The sequence below is a fragment of the Dasypus novemcinctus genome, chromosome 18 (assembly GCF_030445035.2).
Source record: "Dasypus novemcinctus isolate mDasNov1 chromosome 18, mDasNov1.1.hap2, whole genome shotgun sequence".
Taxonomy (NCBI): domain Eukaryota; kingdom Metazoa; phylum Chordata; class Mammalia; order Cingulata; family Dasypodidae; genus Dasypus; species Dasypus novemcinctus.
In genome coordinates, this window is record NC_080690.1 from 558,974 (window position 1) to 575,952 (window position 16,979).

A 16,979-nucleotide genomic window follows, 5' to 3' on the forward strand; every position below is an offset into this window, starting at 1 on the left:
GCCCCGCCTCCCTGAGCCGCGCCCTCACCGAGGCCCCGCCCAGACTGCCCGGGCCAGGGGCGTGTCCGCCCGAGGCCCCGCCCCGCGCCGTCAGCGGCCGCGGCCCGTGGGCGGAGCCGCTCGGGCGGAAGCGCTGGGCGGGCGAGGCGGCGGCGGCGGGCGCGCTGGGGCCGGGCCGGTCTTGGGCCCCAACGCGCGCCGGGGATGGGCCCCAGCTCGCTGTCCGAGGACTACCGCCTGTGTCTGGAGCGCGAGCTGCGGCGCGGGCGCGCGGGCGTGTGCGGGGACCCGTCGCTGCGCGCCGTGCTCTGGCACATCCTGGTGGAGGACTTCGAGCTGCACGGGGTGCTGCAGGACGACGCGCTGGCGCTGCTCACCGACGGCCTGTGGGGCCGCGCCGACCTGGCGCCCGCGCTGCGCGGCCTGGCGCGCGCCTTCGAGCTGCTGGAGCTGGCCGCCGTGCACCTGTACCTGCTGCCCTGGCGGAAGGAGTTCGCCACCATCAAGGTGGGCGGGCGCGCGCCCCCGGGCCAGTCCCGCCCGCACGGGCCCTCTCCTCGCCGCGGCTGCGGACCACTGGGGGGCGAGGGCGCTGGGGTTACCGCCGCTGGGCCCGGGGTCTGGGGCGGCTCCCGGTCGAGGTCGCCCGGACACTCCCTGGGCCGAGAACATGGGTGGGCAGGGGCAGACTTGGTGCTCGCCTTCTGAGGGTCCTGCCCCTGAAAGTGGGTGCCCGTGTCCTCTCCAAAGTGGCTTCGCGCCCCGATAGTCATGGAAATCCTAGGGCAGGCGCATCGGAGGGCCCAAGGCCCTGAGGCCGCCCTGGGCCTCATCAAGGGGAGACTGTCTGAGAACGCTCGGTGTGTGTACCCGCTGTGAAACGGGCGGGTGCTGGAGGGCCCCTGGGGAGGGGGCGCCGCGCATGCACTTAGTTCCGCCTCCGCGCTGGTGTGGAGGCTGCGCCCCAGGGCGAGCCAAGCGGCACCCTCCAGAGTGACGGGAGGGCCAGCGCCGCAGCCTCCCAGAGCTAATTCAGAGGGAGAAGGGTAGTGACGCCATCGTGCACGTGGGCGAGGTACGCCTCCGCCGGTTGCCATGGCAGCGGCAGTCTCTGGCAGTGGGAACCGAAGCCCGCAGCAACTCCCGCCTGCTGTCCCGACGTTCCAGGACTTTCATTCATTGGCTCATTCACCCGCTTGTGCACACGGAGGGCACGCGGCAGCCCCGCAGCCTCGGTGCTGACCGGACCCGGAGTGCGATCCCTGTTCTGCCTTTTCCGGGCCGTGAGGCTTCCTCCCACGGGGCCCAGCACAGCCCTGCCTCCGGGGGCGGGGAACGCGCTGGGCACGCAGCCGGCGCCCTTCGAGGGCTGTGGGCGGCAGTGGCGGGAGCCCGCGTCCAGCGGCTGTCGGTGGGGAGGGACGCTGCCGCCTCCCCAAGGGCGCGCTAGCTCCTCTCCTGGTCCATCGTTAGAGCCCCTGGAGAGCTGTAAGAGATCCCAACGTTTTGCCACGTGGTGGAACACTACACAGCTGTAGAAACGAGTGGCAGAGCCATCTATCCTGCCAGGAAAGAACCCCAACGTCCCTGGAGGACAGCGGAGGGGAGGGCAGCACAGAGCGAGGCCCCCAGGCAGGGCCAGTAAGAATGGATGTCAATGAAGAAACAGCAGGAAGGCGTGTCCCAAAATCACGGCAGCAGGAAATCAGAGGGTGACGGGGCACAGGGGACAGGGAGGGGAGTGATTCCCCACACAAGGGCTCTCCCAATTCTTTATTAGCAGGGTTTTTTTAGGAGGTATGGGGGATTGAATGCAGGACCGCGGACATGGGAAGCAGGCGCTCAACCACCAAACTACATCCGCTCCCGTTAACTGTTTTTTAAAACCCAATGCCTGGGCCCAACTCCAAGTAATTAAGTCAGAGCCCGTGGGGGTGGGCCCGGTGCCTTTTGACAAAGCTCAGGAGTCCTGCCTGCCACTCAGCCCAGACGCTGCCCCCTGGGTGGGTGTGGCTAAGGCGAAGCCAGGTCCCTGGAAGCCCCCGCCCCATCTGGCCTGCGGGGCGGTGGCTGCTGCTGACCGGGCCCCTCTCCCGCAGACCTTCTCCGGGGGCTACGTGCATGTGCTGAAGGGCGTGCTCTCCGACGAGCTCCTCGCCAAGAGCTTCCAGAAGATGGGCTACGTGCGCAGGGACCAGCACCGCTTCACCGTGGCCACCCCGCCGCCGGCCTGCCAGCTGGTGCAGGCGGCCCTGGGCTGCTTCGCGCTGCGGCTGGAGTGCGAGATCCTGGGCGAGGTCCTGGCCCAGCTGGGCACCAGCGTGCTGCCGGCCGAGGAACTGCTGGAGGCGCGCCGGGCCAGCGGGGATGTGGCCTCCTGCGTGGTCCGCCTGCAGCAGCGGCTGGCCCGCGACGAGGAGCCGCCACCCCTGCCGCCCCGGGCCCGGGCCGCACCCTACACGCCCCCGCTGGAGCTGTACCGCGCCCTGCAGGAGGAGGGCTCCGAGGAGGCAGGCCCATACGGGGGGTCCTCGCCAGGCCCGGCCTCGCCCCGAGTGGGGCCACTCTGGGAGCAGAGCGCCCAAGTGTGGGGTGACCGAGGCCCGGCCTGGGACCCCCCTGGCGCCGACACGCCATGTGCTGCCAGCGCGCCCGGCGGCGCCGCGGAGGAGGTGCTGGTGCCCGAGCCCGAGCCGGTGCCCTTCTCCTTCCTCTCGCTGCGCCGGGAGCTGAGTCGGCCCGGGGTCCCCGCCATGCCCGAAGCCCCTAGGAGTCCCGGGCGGGCCGGGCCCTGGCGTCTGCGGGGGGACGGGGCCCCAGCCCCGGCGTTCACTCCTGTCACAGAGTCTGTGGGCTACCAGGTGCACAGCTGCCTGCCCGCGGGCGCCCTGCCCGCCCTGCGCTGCGCCACGTGCCGCCTGCTGCACGCCACCCACTGCACAGCCCTACCCACCTGCCGCCCTGGCCATGCGCTGCACGCGCTGCATGGCGACGCCCAGCGGCGCCTTTGGTTGCAGCGCTCGCAGGTGGACGCGCTGCTCCTGGACGGGGTCCCACGCACCAGGCCCTAGGCCAGCCCCCAGAGGGGCAGGGGGCTCCTCGACAGTGCCCCGATCCCACCCAAGTGGCAGTGAATTGACCCTCCTGTGAACTGGACCGGTCCAGGCCACAGCACCCACTGTCCCCATGGACCCTTCCCTCAGCCCCCTGCTCCCCAGAGGATCCCATGGCCACTTGCCCAGGGCACCAGCCATCCCTACAGCCCATGGCCAAGGGGGTCTCCAGCACTGGGTACCTTTAGGGCCCTGCGGCTGACGCTAAACCTGAGGCTCTGGTGGGGCCAGAGCAGAGGGTCTGGTTCAAGCCCACCCGTGCCCCAGGTCTAGCCGGGTGGGGTGACGTGGCCCACACCTGGAGGCACCTGTGCTCTCAACCCAGGAGGCCCTGGCCAACTCGTGGCTGGAGCGGGGAAGGTTCTCAAGAGCCTTCAGCCGCCAACAGGCGAGGGCAGTGGGGTGCAGCACTGGCAGCCGCCCTGTGGGCAGCTGGGGCCCACCCAGACCCCCCACCCCCAGAGCCCACACTGAAGTGGGCAGAGGCCAGAAGCAGGGACCAGGACCCACCTCAGCTCTGGGGCAGTGATCTGGTTTCCGGGCGTGGGGGAGGGGCCCCTCCATGACAGCCCCCGCAGCTGTGCCTGCAGCCAGCACCCCCTGCCGCAGCACACCCCGAGGAGTGTGGCGCGACCCCGGGCCTGACCGCCAAGGCGCATTAAAGGACCGTGGGGCGCACGTTTAATCTGTCCTTGGCTCTGACACAGGGACCCGCGCAGCCCGCCTCTGGGGGAGCTGCTGTCGCAGCCCTGCTCCAGTCCTGCCAGGCAGGCTGCGCCCCACGCCCTGCAGCCTCACCCCGCCCCAGGCAGCCCCGGTGGCTGAGGGATCGAGGGCGGGGTCCGGGAACTGCGCGTCCTGGGTCAGCATCCCACTGCACTGGCACCGGCATGTCTGTCTGACAGAAGGGAGGGGCGAGGGTCTCACCGACCATGTGGGCAGCAGGGGGCTGGCCCCGGCAAGACCTGCCGCAGCCACCAGGGGGCAGCCCACGGCCAGGCCAGCAGGGCGCCCTCCCAGCCAGGCCCTCGCATCCAGGTCCCTGGTCCACGCCCTCCCCGTTCCCGGGGGGAGTGGTGGGCACAGGTGCAGGACGGCAGGGTCTGGCCCTCCCAGCTGAGGGGACAAGTGACACCCCCAGAACGGCTTCCAGGCCTGGCTGGAAATCGCGGGACATGCACAGGCTCCTACCTCATCAGGGCTTGCCACGCTTGCTCTGCCCCTCGGCACCCAAGGTGGCGACGGGGGCAGCCCGCTTGTTGCGGTGGTGGGGAAAGGTGGGCATGAGCTCCGGCTCGCAGGCTGTGGGAGAGGGACCTGCTCAGCAAGCACTCCAGGGGGCTCTGCCCAAGCCCACCGGAGTGGGGCCTGGACCCAGGGCAGCAGGGCTGGGCTGGGCGGGGGGACTCACGCAGGGGCTTCTCCTTGAAGTAGGAGCTCTCCAGGCAGTCCCCGGCGGTCGCCCTAGGAGTTAATGGGCCCTTGGCCTCCAGGTCAGGTCTGCCTGCGTGCCCACCCTCACAAATTCCCCAACAGAAGGGGGTGGCAAGCAGGGGAGCTTAGGGGGGGGCGGGTGCCGCGCTCTGAGGATGTCTCTAGGGCTCTGGGCTGGAGTGCCAGCCCTCTGCCCGCCCGGGCCGGGTCGCTACCTCTTCTTCGGGTCGTACATGAAGAGCAGGTTCAGCAGGCGCAGCCCGGCCTCCGAGAGCCAGGGGAACTTGTGCTTGAGGTTGTTGTACGGCTGCTTCCTCAGGCTGTACTGGCCGGCCAGGGGCAGCGTGGAGAAACCCTGCAGGAGCCAGAGGCTCAGGCCAGGGAGGGCCCGCGGGCAGGGCTGGGGGGCCGGGCACTCACCGGCCAGATGTTCTCACTGGGTGTCCCCAGAAGCTGCACAATCAGGTCGATCTGGTGGATCTCGGATGTGCCCGGGAGGAGCGGCTTGTGGGCCAGCAGCTCAGCCAGAATGCAGCCCACGGCCCTGGGGGGCAGGACGGCCCACTGGGCGTGGCTCGGCGGCCCCTAACCCCATCATGGAGCCCGTGCCACAGAGGTGGGCCACCACCCCTCAGACCCACCCTGTCGCCCCTGGGGCGGCCGCTCACCACATGTCGATGCTCGTGGTCTGCGTGGGGCTGCCCAGCAGCAGCTCCGGGGCTCGGTACCTGCAGGACAGAAGCACCCTCCTCACGGCCAGCCCCACCTGCCGCCCTGCTGGGGAGATCTGACCCATCTTCACAAGGACACAGCCCAGCCCCCAATGCCCAGAGGCCTTCCGGAGCCTTCTGCAGCACTGGCTGACACCTGTGCGTGGCCCTGCCTGGTTCTGCATGGCCGCCACGCTTCCCAGCACTCACCAGAGCGTCACCACCTTGGGGGTCATCGGCTTCCCTGGAACTCCAAAGGCCCGCGCCAGCCCGAAGTCCGCTGTGCAGAGGCAGAGGGGGCTGTCACCCGGGCGGGCTGTGGGCCGCCTGCTCCCGGCCCCGCCCAGAGTGCCCGCAGCACCCACCTGTCTTCACACAGCCCTTGTCCGTCATGAGCAGGTTGGACACCTTCAGGTCCCTGCGGTGGGAGGAACCAGCGGCTCAGGGGCTGTGGGGTCCCACAAATCCTCACATTCAAGGCCACGCTAGACCCCAGCGCTGAGGCACAGTGGCCACGGAACTAAGGAGGCAGCAGGCTGGCCTCGGGCTGAGGCCTGACCGCGAGCTCTGCGGGTGGCCAGCAGTGGCCTGCTCCCGCTCCCAGTGGCTGCACCTGGCAGGCACCGTCCTTCTCCCAGGGGGAGGGTGGACGCTGGGGCCCTGTGGAGCGGTTAGAGAACCTCCTGCCACACGATGGCTGCCTCTGCTCCTCTCCTGGACGGCTGGACAGGACAGGCTCGGTGGTACCCCGTGTCGGGAGCCAGCCCTGCCCTACCCACCTGTGGATGATGAAGTTCCTGTGCAGGTACTGGAGGCCCCTGAGCACCTGCAGGACGATGCACTTCACCTGCAGAGGCAGGCGCGGCCGTCAGGTGGGCCTGAGGCACAGCAGCCCAGGCCCTGCCACGTCCACACTGGCCCAAGAGCTCGTGGTCACCACGGAAGCCTCACTCACGGAAGGCAGGGCTGTCCCCTCCACCCCCCAGTGGCCCGTCCAGCAGCAGGGCCACGTGCCACCGGTGGGACCTCACCAAGCTGAGGCCTGGGTGGCAGTGCTGCAGCCATGGGTCCCTGGGTGGCTGCGGCTGCTACACACGTGCAGCCCCTCCCCCAGCCAGGGCTCCCAGCCACACCTGAGCCTCCGAGAAGGGCGTGGGCATGTTCTCCAGGAGGCTGGCCAGGTCCTGCTCACAGTAACCCATCACCAGGAAGATGCTGGGAGGAGAGGGGGAGCAAGGGCGTGGGGGGGCGCGAGGGCGTGGGGGGGGCGCGAGGGCGGGAGGGGGCGCAAGGGCGGGAGGGTGCAGCCCGGGGATTGGCCGGCACCGGCAGGGGCGAGCGGCTGCGCACCTCTCCAAGTGGCTGCCCACCACCACCTCCTTCAGCTCCACGATGTTGGGGTGGCGCAGGCGGAGGAGCAGCGTGATCTCGCGGAGGCTGCTGACAGGGAGCCCTGCAAGAGGCCCCCGCAAGAGGCCCTGCTCAGCCACCAGCACTCTGCGAGCTTCACCCCCACCCCACCCCTGCAAACTGCAGGGAGCACCCTGGGCTGGGGAGGGCCCTGAGGGGGGAAGCTGGGCTGGACGAGAGAGAAGGAGGTGGAGTCAGCAGGTGGGAGGGGGCAGCGGAACAGGCAGTGCTGGGCGGGGCGGCGGGGGGTCAGGGGGCTGCGGTGCAACTCGGGGCAAAGCTCAGCACAGGAGGGTGGGAAGTGGGGCGATAAGCTGGAGAAGTGGGGAGACCCGCAGGTCCAAGCCCAAGCGCCACCAGGCCCGCGCCACCCAGGTGAGGCCTCTCCTGGGGCCCTCTGGTGAGTGCAGGTACACGCAGCACAGCCCAGGGGTGTCAGTCCTGAGGAGGCCTGGGGTCACCCTCACCCCACTCACCGTCCTTCTCCTTGTCCATCCGCACCTTTTTCAGGGCCACAATCTCATCCGTCTGGGTGTCCCGGGCCCGATCTAGAGTGGAGAACCCCTGCCTGAGCTGCCCAGCCGCAGAGCTGCCCAGGGCCTGCCCTCGGCCTCGGCCACCTGCAGGCACCATCCGTGCAGCTGCACCGGCGGGGGGGCTCTTCCCTGAGCGGTCCAGGGTGTCTGGTTCTCATCTGTGGACTGGCCTTTTCGGTCTACGTAAGGCTGGGGCGTGGCCTCCAGCTACTCAGAGGCCCGTCAGAAGCCTCTAGGCTTTCCTCCTCAGACTCAGCATGCAGCTCAGTTCTGTGTTCTCTTGGAACACAGGACTCTTGTTCTAACAGCAATAAGGTGCTTTGTTTGGGGAAACAGCCCTCATTTTGTGCACCAATGGCTTCCCGCAGCACCTGGGACGATGACATGCAGTCAGCCAGAACTGCGCTGAAGCCATGCTGCAGCACTGCGACAGCTATCCGCACCACGGCTGCCACCCGGTGCTGATGTTTCTGAGACGTGCTGTGCAGTTTACAGTCATTACACCAGGTATTAAAGTTCACCTAAACTAGCTGCCGCCCCACACCACGGAGGCACCCTGACAGCCTCCTGCCCCGGATGTGCAGGCCCCTCGAGCTGCCGTCCCACAGTGCCTCCGCAGCACTCACACACGATGCCGTAGGTGCCTTCCCCAATGCGGTTCAGCTTCTCGAACTCTTTCACGCTCCGGCATCGTCCCAGCTGGAAGAGAGTGTTTTTGGCAGCTGACGAAACAACTGAGGATGGCTCTTTCACGTGGGATTTGTACTGAGGCACTCCCTTGGGGCTTACCCACCAAACAGAAAGGGCAGGTGACAATATTGGGCCACAGATGCTTTGAATGCAACATCGAACAAGGCCAAACCAATCCCAATCCCAAAACCACAGCTGCTAGCCATGTGTGGATGCTGAGAAACCCAATTCCCAGGTCACACAAGCTCTGCGTCAAGTGCTCAGTAGTCACATGTGGCTTGACTGGACGGTGCAGCAAACAGAACACTCCAAATATCACAGAAAGCCCACTGGGCAGCCCTGGTCTAATTCGCGCTTCTGGAGATGGTAAAGACTTGTCAACTTTTGTCAAGTATTTACCAAAATACAGTGGAAACATTTTTTTGGCAGATGCTGCTAAGTGTCGCCAACACCCCTATGTCCTTTATCAGTCATGAAAGACAGTGGCAAGGGTCAGCCAAGCCAGTGGCCACAGTTCCCAGCCTCCCTTGGGACTAGGTGTGACCATGTGATGAGATCTGAGCAGAAGTCATACAGTAGGTGACTCCCAGGTCAAAGAAAATTGGGTGCCATGCACTTTTCTTTGCCCCTTGAGCAATTAAATAGAAGGAACAAGGATGCCTGTCCCACCTCATGGAAAACGGTGCCTCTCTCCGGAATGTTAGGAGTGAGCTAAAGCCCTATCTTATTCGAGCCATTGCATTTTGGGTCTCTGTCCTAGCAGAGAGCTGGCACCCTAATATGCCCTCATAATGTTGTGCATTCATAGGTGGACTGACTGACCATGGGTCAAGTGAGCACATGTGCTTGGGTCTAAGTAGCACATGCAGCAACTCTGCCTTCAGATAACGCTGTTTCCTGACACCTGGGGAATCAAGTCAGAATTACCTGGCCTGGCACTGATGCTTTTCCACGAGCTCACTTTGCCCTCCCTTTCCCACTCCGCAATTCCTCTTCTTACAGTCTCTGTCAAAGCCAGTTCAACTCCTGTGGTTCCCGTTAACACTCTCTATCTCTTCTCCCCGACCTCGCTCGCAAGCCCCCATCTGTGTCCAAGTCCAGCCACATTTCCTGGGCCACTAAGGCCACCCCCTCTACATTTTTTTTTCTGACCTCTAGCTAAAATCCATGACACTTCTACATCGTGCCGCAGTTTGCATTGTCCTTGCTGTATCGGACCGTAGTCCCTACTGAGAGCAGAACTCCCCACTCCCTGATCTGGCCCCGGCAGCCCGCACGGGGCCCTGAGCATTCCTGGGTGACGCACAGTCAACCAGTCACCAGAGCCAAGTGTGGCTCCACTTGCTCAATCAATCACAATGTGTTGATTCTCACGGGCCAAGTGTCTTAGTTCTCTGCACATCGGCAAGCAGTGAAAACAACCCAGTCGCCGGGGTCCAAGGTTCCGTCCCACCGCGCTGTCTCCCCGGTAAACTCCACGCCCCTGAGCGTCCCCCTCATCTCCACAAAGGGGAAAGTGACAGCCGCGCCAGGGATCGCTGAGAGGGCCGAGCGACACCAACGCAACGAGACCCGCGCGGGCTGAGAACCAGCGCCGCCAGGGCCCGTGCGCCCCCACCCCGAGCACGCCAGGGCGCTGCCTCCGGCGCTCCCCAGCGAAGCCCCTCAAACCGGCCCGGGCCTCGAGACGCCCCCAGACCACAGCCCGGGGGCCGGGTTCCGCGCCCGCCGCGAGGAACTCTGGGACTGTCGCGCCCGCTCCTGCCGGAAAGCGCGCGACTGCAGCGCGACCTTGCCGCTGGCGAAGAGGCTAGGGCGGCCCCGGCGGCTCAGCGACGCACCCTGTGCTCCGCAGGCACCGTGAAGAAGCCTTCCTTACGGATACACTTCAGGCGAATCTGCTCCGGCTCCGGCTCCGGGTCCCCCATGCCGGGCGCCAGGCGCGCTCCGCCTGTGCGCAGGCGCAGAGGGGGACTCTCGGCGCAGGCGCGTCATCTGCTTCCGGGGCGGGCGCGTCTGCGCAGCGGTTTCCAAGGAAACCAAGCGAAACCCAGACCCTGGCATCCTCACCCGACCCGGCTGCAGGCTTGTTACTGCTTTAAGGACCTGCCCCCGACCCGGCCCGCGCGCCGAGGAGCGGCCGTGGGCCCGGGCCTGGGCGCCCCCGCGGGCTGCAGTGCCCTACAGCTGTCCCCGGGCCACCGGGAGGACTGGGGGACGGAGAGCAGGGGCGGCGTCGGGAGACGCGGACTCGGCGGGGGACGTAAGGCGGTGTCCGTGCTCGGCCCGGGCGGGGCTGCCGAGGATCTACTTTCTAGAGACGAGGCAGAAAGTGCACAGCAGCGTGAAAGAGATGCCACGAGATTGCACGTGCTGAGGAGAGGAATGGGGTGAATGGGCAGTGCCGGAGGGTGCAGCTTCAAACTGGGTGCCAGGGAAGGCTCGCTGTGAAGCAGCAGTACAGATGTCTGGGAAAATAGCATTCCAGTCCGGGGCATGGCAAGCACTGGCAGGGAGGGGGTGTGGCTGGAAGGGGTGGGAGGTGAGACCGTTTCTCTCAGAATTTAAAACACACGCAGAAAAAATATTTTTAAACATTTCCTTGGATGTAGCCCAGTGGTTGAGCGCCAGCCTCCCACGTACGAGGTCCTGGGTTCAATCTCTGGTACTTCCTAAAAAATGTCTTTATGCTAAACTTTTTTGATTTTGAAAAATCATCTTTTCAAAGTCATTATTTCAGTTAAAAGGCTGTATGTCCATCTGCCTATACCAGAAATCATACCCAGTGGACTGCAGTGGGTCGGGAGGCTGGTCATGGCCCGTTTTACCCAGCTCCCCCCGCCCCTCACCCCCAGCACCCCTGAGGGTCCTGCTTATGACCCTCGTGGGCGTTCCACTGCCCGGGGCCTGCAATGCCCAATTGTCATCTCCCCCACTGGCCACACGTCTCAAACGAAGAGACCCTGTCTACAGTTTGTTAACTAATGAAGCTAAACGCACACTGCCCCAGGCTAGCCCCCCATGGACTTGACAGGCCACAGTGGTTTTTCCAGTGGCACCTGGAGAGAACAGGCAGCCCGAGGCTGCCCAGTGAGGTGGAGAGATCACGGGCCAGCGTCCACCCAGCTCAGCAGCCCTGACAAGCACTTGCCGGCTTCCGAGTGATGGCCGCCCCCTCCTGGCACCCCTTCCACCTTCTTTTGGATCCTTTTGCACTGCAGCAGCTCACAGTCAGGCCAGGAGCCCTTGGCCCTTGTGGGTGACTTTGCACTTCTCTCCTGTGCACTGTGGCACCTTCACATTGAGCTTCAGAAGCCAGCCTTTTTCCAAGTTCACTATAACTTCCAAGTGCTTACAGCTGAACTCCAGAGTTCACAAGAACAGAGAGGGCTTGCCTGTCCCATGAGTTCAGAGTGAGAGACACTGCCTGCCTCGGGTCCCTTACACTTGTGCAGCCAGCCACTGCTGGAGGTATTTGCCTACTCATTACCACAGAGCTTGCCCTGAGCTAGAGTGGCTCTTGCCTTCCACTGAGCTGCAGGCCATTCTGTGGAAGGTGAGGACTGGTGGCCCTGGGGCAGAGCCCCCATGTTGGAAGAGGGGCCCCTGCTGCTCCCTGGAGCAGCCCTTTGCTCTGTGAGGAGCTCGTTGGAGCTCAGCCCATGCACTGTAATGACCACAGCTACTCCACGCAGCGCTCGTTTATTCTCTGCTGTCCATCCTGTACACGTCTGCGGTGCTGGGATTCCTGTGTCGGCTGTAGGGGCCCCAGTCTGCATGTTCACGAATGGTCCTCTGCTCTTCAATCTCCAGGGAGCTGTGGCTGACGAGGGTCTCCCTGGAGGCTCGTGTGACGATGATTTGCGGGATGACAACTTTCTTTTTGCTTGACTTTTCCTTTGAGGTATCTGATCTCTCTAGAAGGAAAAAAAAATCCAGGTATTTATTAAGTATGTGGACAACCTTGTTCCATAATGCAGAGAGCTGGTTTACGATCGGAGTAAAGGAGTTAGGTGCATAGTTGGCAGGAAAAGGCCTGGTCCAGGCTGGAAGCAGTCAGCACCAAGGACGCCCGGGCGAACGGGGGCCATGAGTACTTTCAGGGAAGGAAGCGGGAGAGATGGCGCTGCCAGAACGCCGAGCACAGGTGCCTTCAGGAAAGATGTCAGGAAAGCCAGTGTCTGCCCAGAGGTAGGTTCAGACACTCGATTTCCAGAGGACTCTAGTTTTGGTAGAAAGCTGTCTAGAAATGCACATTTTTTATCTTGGCCACAACCTTTTTTCTTCAGATTCTTAAGGTTATAAGGAATGAATCAGACTTGTCAAAATGCCAAGCATTTCCACGTCACAAAGCTCAACAGCAAAGGCACTCCTTCCTGCCTCCTCTCCCCACACCTGCTCCCCCAGGGCTAAGCGTTGCTGGACGCCTGAGTGAGCCCTTGCCGGCGCCTCTGGAGCACGAAGAGGCCTCTTTATGCACAGATGGGCATGTACATTGTTACGTGGAAGACGCACGTAATCATGTAACTTTGACACAATTACATCAGTCAGGTTGTTTTGCCACTGGGCCTGCTGTCCTTACACCTAGCATATGGGAGAACCTGCTTTCACTGAGCGCCTGTCTTTGCCCAATGTCATTCTGAGCCTGGACATGGCCAACTGGTTAACTCGCCAGTAGCTTCTGAAGTAGGTCCTCTATGACCCATGTTTAGATGAAGAAACTGAGGCACAAGAAGTCACCTGCTCACAGCTGCTCAGTCAGGAAGTGGCAGAGGGAGATGCTGGGACCCAGGCCAGGGATCTGGAGCCCTCCCTGAACTACAGCACAGATTTCACAGCCTCACTCCTTAGCCACTGCCCAGGGCCCAGGGCCCGAGCCAGGTAGTGTCTATGTTTTATCATATCCAGCTAAAAATTGCATGTCATCATATTTTGCCTTTATGTTCAGTTGAGGAATTCATTTTTTCACATTGGTTTATAAAAGCTGCTTATATATTATTAAAGGATATGAATAAATATTAAAAGGTATGAGTGCTTTTAATTTAAAAATAATCCATGCTTTTAGTATAATCAGTGTTGGGCATTCATCACAAAATAATTTAGAACAATTCCCTTACTCCAAAAAGCAGTCTCTTCTTAACCCCTCTATCCTTCTCCAGCCCTACTTAACCACTATGCTAATTCCATGGGTTTTTTTTTTAAGATTTATTTATTTACTTTCCCCCATTCCCCTCCTCCCGCCCTACTCTTCTTGCTGTCTGTGTTGTCTTCTCTTCTCATTTTCACTCTTCTAGGGATTCAATCCTGGAGACTTCTGATGCGGAGAGAGGTTCCCTGTCAATTGCGCCACCTCAGTTCCTGGTCTCTGCTGCGCTTCGCCTTGACTCTCCCCTTGTCTCTCTTTTTGATGCATCATCATCTTGCTGCGTGACCCCCTTGCGCGGGGCGCTGCTTACCACATGGGCACTCGCGCAGGCACTGGCTTCTTCTTTTTCACCAGGAGGCCCCAGGGATCGAACCCAGGTTCTCCCATATGCTAGATGGAAACTCTATCAGTTGAGCCACATCCGCTTCCCCTAATTCCATCTTTATAAATTGATTTATATTTACATTGTGTATAAATGGAATCATAGTAGGTAGTACTTTATGTCTGATTTCTTTCACTTAGCATGCTGTTTTTTCACCTGATGGTAACATCTTGGAACATTAACATACATACATTAGTTCAGTTTCAAAGAAAAAGACTTATCTATGCAATATTGCCCATATTCATACTTGACATGAGGATTTACTATGCTATACAGTTCCATGTTAATATTTTTTGGCTTTCCTTCTAGTAATATACATGATGTTAGATGTTCCCTTTCAGCCACGTCATCCTCATATAATAGTCCTGCTCCTGCTACTTACGACTTTTCTAAATTTATTTCCATTTTACCAATTCTGTACTGGTTAACCCTGAGGTTTCCATTTTCTAACCTCATTCTATTTTCTGCTGACCTATAGTCTAGTTATTAATTCCACGAATTTACACAATATATTTAACTTATAATAGCACAATCATACAGTATTTGTCCTTTTGTGTCTGGCTTGCTTCACTTAGCATAATGTCCTCCAGGTTCATCCATGTTGTTATGTCTCATGACTTCATTTTTTCATACTGCTGCGTAATATTCCATCATGTGAATATACCACAATTTCTTTCTCCATTCATCAGCTGATGGACACCTGGGTTGTTTCCATCTTTTGGCAACTGTGAATAATGCCACTATGAACATCAGTCTGTGTCACTACTCTCAGTTCTTTTGGGTATGTACCTAGTAGTGGTATTGCCGGATCATGAGGAAAATCTAAATTCACCTTCTTTAGGAACTGCTGAACAGTCTTCCACAGTGGCTGTACCATTCTACAGACACCAGCAGTGGATAAGTGTTCCTATCTCTCACATCCTCTCCAACACTTGTAGTTTTGTCTTTTTTTTAAGATTTATTTATTTATTTCTCTCCCCTTCCCTCCCTGCCCCCTCCTGCCCCGGTTGTCTGTTCTGTGTCTATTTGCTGCATGTTCTTTATCCGCTTCTGTTGTTCTCAGTGGCACGGGAATCTGTGTTTCTTTTTGTTGCGTCATCTTGCTGCGTCAGTTCTCCGTGTGTGTGGCGCCATTCCTGGGCAGGCTGCACTTTCTTTCATGCTGGGCAGCCCTCCTTATGGGGCGCACTCCTTGCTCGTGGGGCTCCTCTACGTGGGGGACAGCCCTGCATGGCACGTCACTCCTTGTGCGCATCAGCACTGCACATGGGCCAGCTCCACATGGGTCAAGGAGGCCCGGGGTTTGAACCACGGACCTCCCATGTGGTAGACGGACGCCCTAATCACTGGGCCAAGTCCTCTTCCCTCTCTGTCTTTTTAATAGTGGCCATTCTGATAGGTGTGAAATGATATCTCATTGTAGCTTTGATTTGCACTTCCCTAATCAGTAGTGCTGTTGAACATTTTTTCATGTGTTTTTTTTACCATTTGCATTTCTTCTTTGGACAAATGTCTATTCAAGTCTTTTGCCCATTTTTAAAATAGGGTTGTTTGTCTCTCTGTTGTTGAGTTGTAGCATATATCAGGGATATTAAACTACTTTTGGATATGTGATTTCTGGATATTTTCTCCCATTTGAGTCAGCTACCTTTTCACCCTTTGACAAAGTCCTTTGAGGTGCAAAAGTTTAATTCTGAGGATGTCCCATTTATCTTTTTTTCTTTTTGTTGCTCTTATTTTGGGTATAATATCCAAGAACCCACCACATACCACAAGATCTTGAAGATGTTTCTATACATTTTCTTCTAGTAGTTTTATGGTCCTGGCTTTCATATTTAGGTCTTTGATCCATTTTGAGTTAATTCTTATATAGGGACTAAAATATGGGTCCTCTTTGATTCTTTTGATTATGGATATCCAGTTCTCCCAACACCATTTATTGAAGAGACTGTTTGTCCTGTTAACATGGACTTAGTAGGTTTGTCAGAAATCAGTTGGGGGAAGCGACTATGACTCAGTCAGTTGGACTCCCGTCTACCATATAGGAGGCCCTGGGTTCACATCCTGGGGCCTCTTTGTGAAGACAGGCTCGCCTATACACTGAAGAGAGCCGCCGGCCCAGGCGCCATGGGGTGCTGCCCGGCCCGCCAGTGCTCTGGAGAATCGACTCAGCAAGGTGACACAACAAAAAGGGAGACAAGCAAAAAAAGCACAGAAGAGCACTGTGAATGGACACAGAGAGCAGACAGCAAGCAAGCCGTGGGGGGGAGGAATGCACAGTGAATGGACACAGAGAGCAGACAGCACACAAAAAGCCAGGGAAACGGGGGGTAAAAACAAAGAAAATGGTTGGCCGTAGAGGTGAAAGTTTCTTTCTGGACTCTCAATTCTATTCCAATGATCACTGTGTCTATCTTTATGCCAGTACCATGCTGTTTTGACCACTGTAGCTTTGTAATATGTTTCAAAGTCAGGCACATTGCTCTTCTTTTTTAGAATGCTTTTGGCTCTCTGGCTCTCATTTCCAAATGAATTTGGTAATTGCCTTTTCTATTTCTGTAAAGTAGGATGTTAGAATTTTGATTGGTATTGCATTGAATCTTTAAATCAGTTTGGGTAGCATTGACATCTTCACAATATTTAGTCTTCCATTCCATGAGCATGGAATGTCTTTCCAGTGGTTTAGGATTTCATTGATTTCTTATAGCATTGTTTTGTAGTTTCGTCCTTCTTTGTTTAAATTGACTCCTAGTATTTGAATCTTTTTCTTGCTATTGTAAATGTATTTTTCCCCAATTTCCTCCTCAGATTGTTCAATACTAGTGTACAAAAACATTGATTTTTGGATGGTGATCCTGCATCCTGGCACTTTGATGAACTCATTTATTGGCTCAAGTAGCTTTGTTGTGGACATTTCAGCATATCCTAAAAATAGGATCATGTCATCTGCAATGTGAGAGTTTTACTTCCTCTTTTTCTTTGATGCCTTTCATTTTTTTTCTTGTCTAATTGCTTTACCTAAAACTCCTAGCACAATGTTGAATAGCAGTGGTGACAGTGGGCGTCCTTGCCTTGTTCCTGACCTTAGAGGGAGCGCTTTCACCCCTTCCCCATTGAGTGCGATGTTGGTTGTGGGTTTTTCATATATATTTTTTTTTCATATTGAGGAATTTTCCTTCTATTCCTATCTTTCAAAGTCTTTTTATCAAGAAAGGATGCTGGATTTTGTTGAATCCCTTTTCTGCATCAATTAAGATATGTTTTTTTTCCCTTCAGTTCATTAATGTGGTGTATTATGCTGATTGTTTTCTTATGTTGAACCAGCCTTGCATACCAGGAATAAATCCCACTTGGTCGTGATGTGTAAATCTTTTGCTATGCTGTTGGATTTGACTTGCAAGTATTTTGTTGAGAATTTTTGCATCTATGTTTATTAGAGAAATTGATCTGTAATTTTCTTTTCTTGTAGTGTCTTTATCTGACTTTGGTATTAGGGTAATGTGTAATTTTCCCTCCTCTTTTTTTTGGGGGGGGGGAAGAGTTTAAACAGGATTGCTG

At 58.3% G+C, this 16,979-nt stretch overlaps 3 protein-coding genes across 9 annotated transcripts in view; 1 reads left to right on the forward strand and 2 right to left on the reverse strand.

The window, feature by feature from the left end:
• Window positions 1-141: 141 nt before the first annotated feature.
• Window positions 142-3,791, forward strand: SPATA2L (spermatogenesis associated 2 like). Its single transcript, XM_023583092.3, has 2 exons — window positions 142-507; window positions 2,100-3,791. Exons 1-2 carry the CDS (start codon window positions 205-207, stop codon window positions 3,069-3,071), a joined length of 1,275 nt encoding a protein of 424 aa, XP_023438860.2. The 5' UTR covers window positions 142-204; the 3' UTR covers window positions 3,072-3,791.
• CDK10 (cyclin dependent kinase 10) lies at window positions 1,722-9,888 on the reverse strand. Of its 7 annotated transcripts, none has more exons than XM_071209025.1 (15): window positions 9,556-9,883; window positions 8,821-9,393; window positions 7,830-7,902; window positions 7,144-7,215; window positions 6,608-6,710; window positions 6,391-6,472; window positions 6,037-6,104; window positions 5,623-5,675; window positions 5,468-5,537; window positions 5,216-5,275; window positions 4,968-5,091; window positions 4,763-4,902; window positions 4,525-4,577; window positions 4,305-4,415; window positions 1,722-4,011 (listed from the first exon to the last, which is right to left on the reverse strand). In XM_071209025.1, the coding sequence occupies exons 4-14, from the start codon at window positions 7,160-7,162 to the stop codon at window positions 4,309-4,311; spliced, it is 879 nt and encodes a 292-aa protein (XP_071065126.1). In that variant the 5' UTR covers window positions 7,163-7,215; window positions 7,830-7,902; window positions 8,821-9,393; window positions 9,556-9,883; the 3' UTR covers window positions 1,722-4,011; window positions 4,305-4,308. The 7 variants fall into 7 exon arrangements, with proteins under 7 accessions (XP_071065126.1, XP_071065127.1, XP_071065129.1 ...); XM_071209026.1 differs by having other exon boundaries at window positions 1,722-4,007; window positions 9,556-9,846; XM_071209028.1 differs by having other exon boundaries at window positions 4,781-4,902; window positions 9,268-9,393; window positions 9,556-9,616.
• A 1,691-nt stretch (window positions 9,889-11,579) lies between these two features.
• Window positions 11,580-16,979, reverse strand: part of SPATA33 (spermatogenesis associated 33) — a 31,893-nt gene continuing 26,493 nt past the window's right edge. The window contains exon 3 of the mRNA XM_058279554.1: window positions 11,580-11,810. Within this exon, the coding sequence (XP_058135537.1) occupies window positions 11,596-11,810 (215 nt within the window). The 3' untranslated portion in view covers window positions 11,580-11,595. The remainder of the gene's footprint in view (window positions 11,811-16,979) is intronic.

Bases quoted from the DNA above. Each gene is read 5' to 3' on its own strand.
- SPATA2L (XM_023583092.3), top strand. From the start codon at position 205: ATGGGCCCCAGCTCGCTGTCCGAGGACTACCGCCTGTGTCTGGAGCGC. The intron at 508-2,099 runs GTGGGCGGGCGC...CCTCTCCCGCAG, and splicing joins AGGAGTTCGCCACCATCAAG to ACCTTCTCCGGGGGCTACGT.
- CDK10 (XM_058279548.2), bottom strand. From the start codon at position 9,821: ATGGGGGACCCGGAGCCGGAGCCGGAGCAGATTCGCCTGAAGTGTATC. The intron at 7,903-9,734 runs GTGCGTCGCTGA...ACTCTCTTCCAG, and splicing joins CGGTGCCTGCGGAGCACAGG to CTGGGACGATGCCGGAGCGT. The intron at 4,416-4,524 runs GTGAGTCCCCCC...CCTCTCCCACAG, and splicing joins CTTCAAGGAGAAGCCCCTGC to CCTGCGAGCCGGAGCTCATG.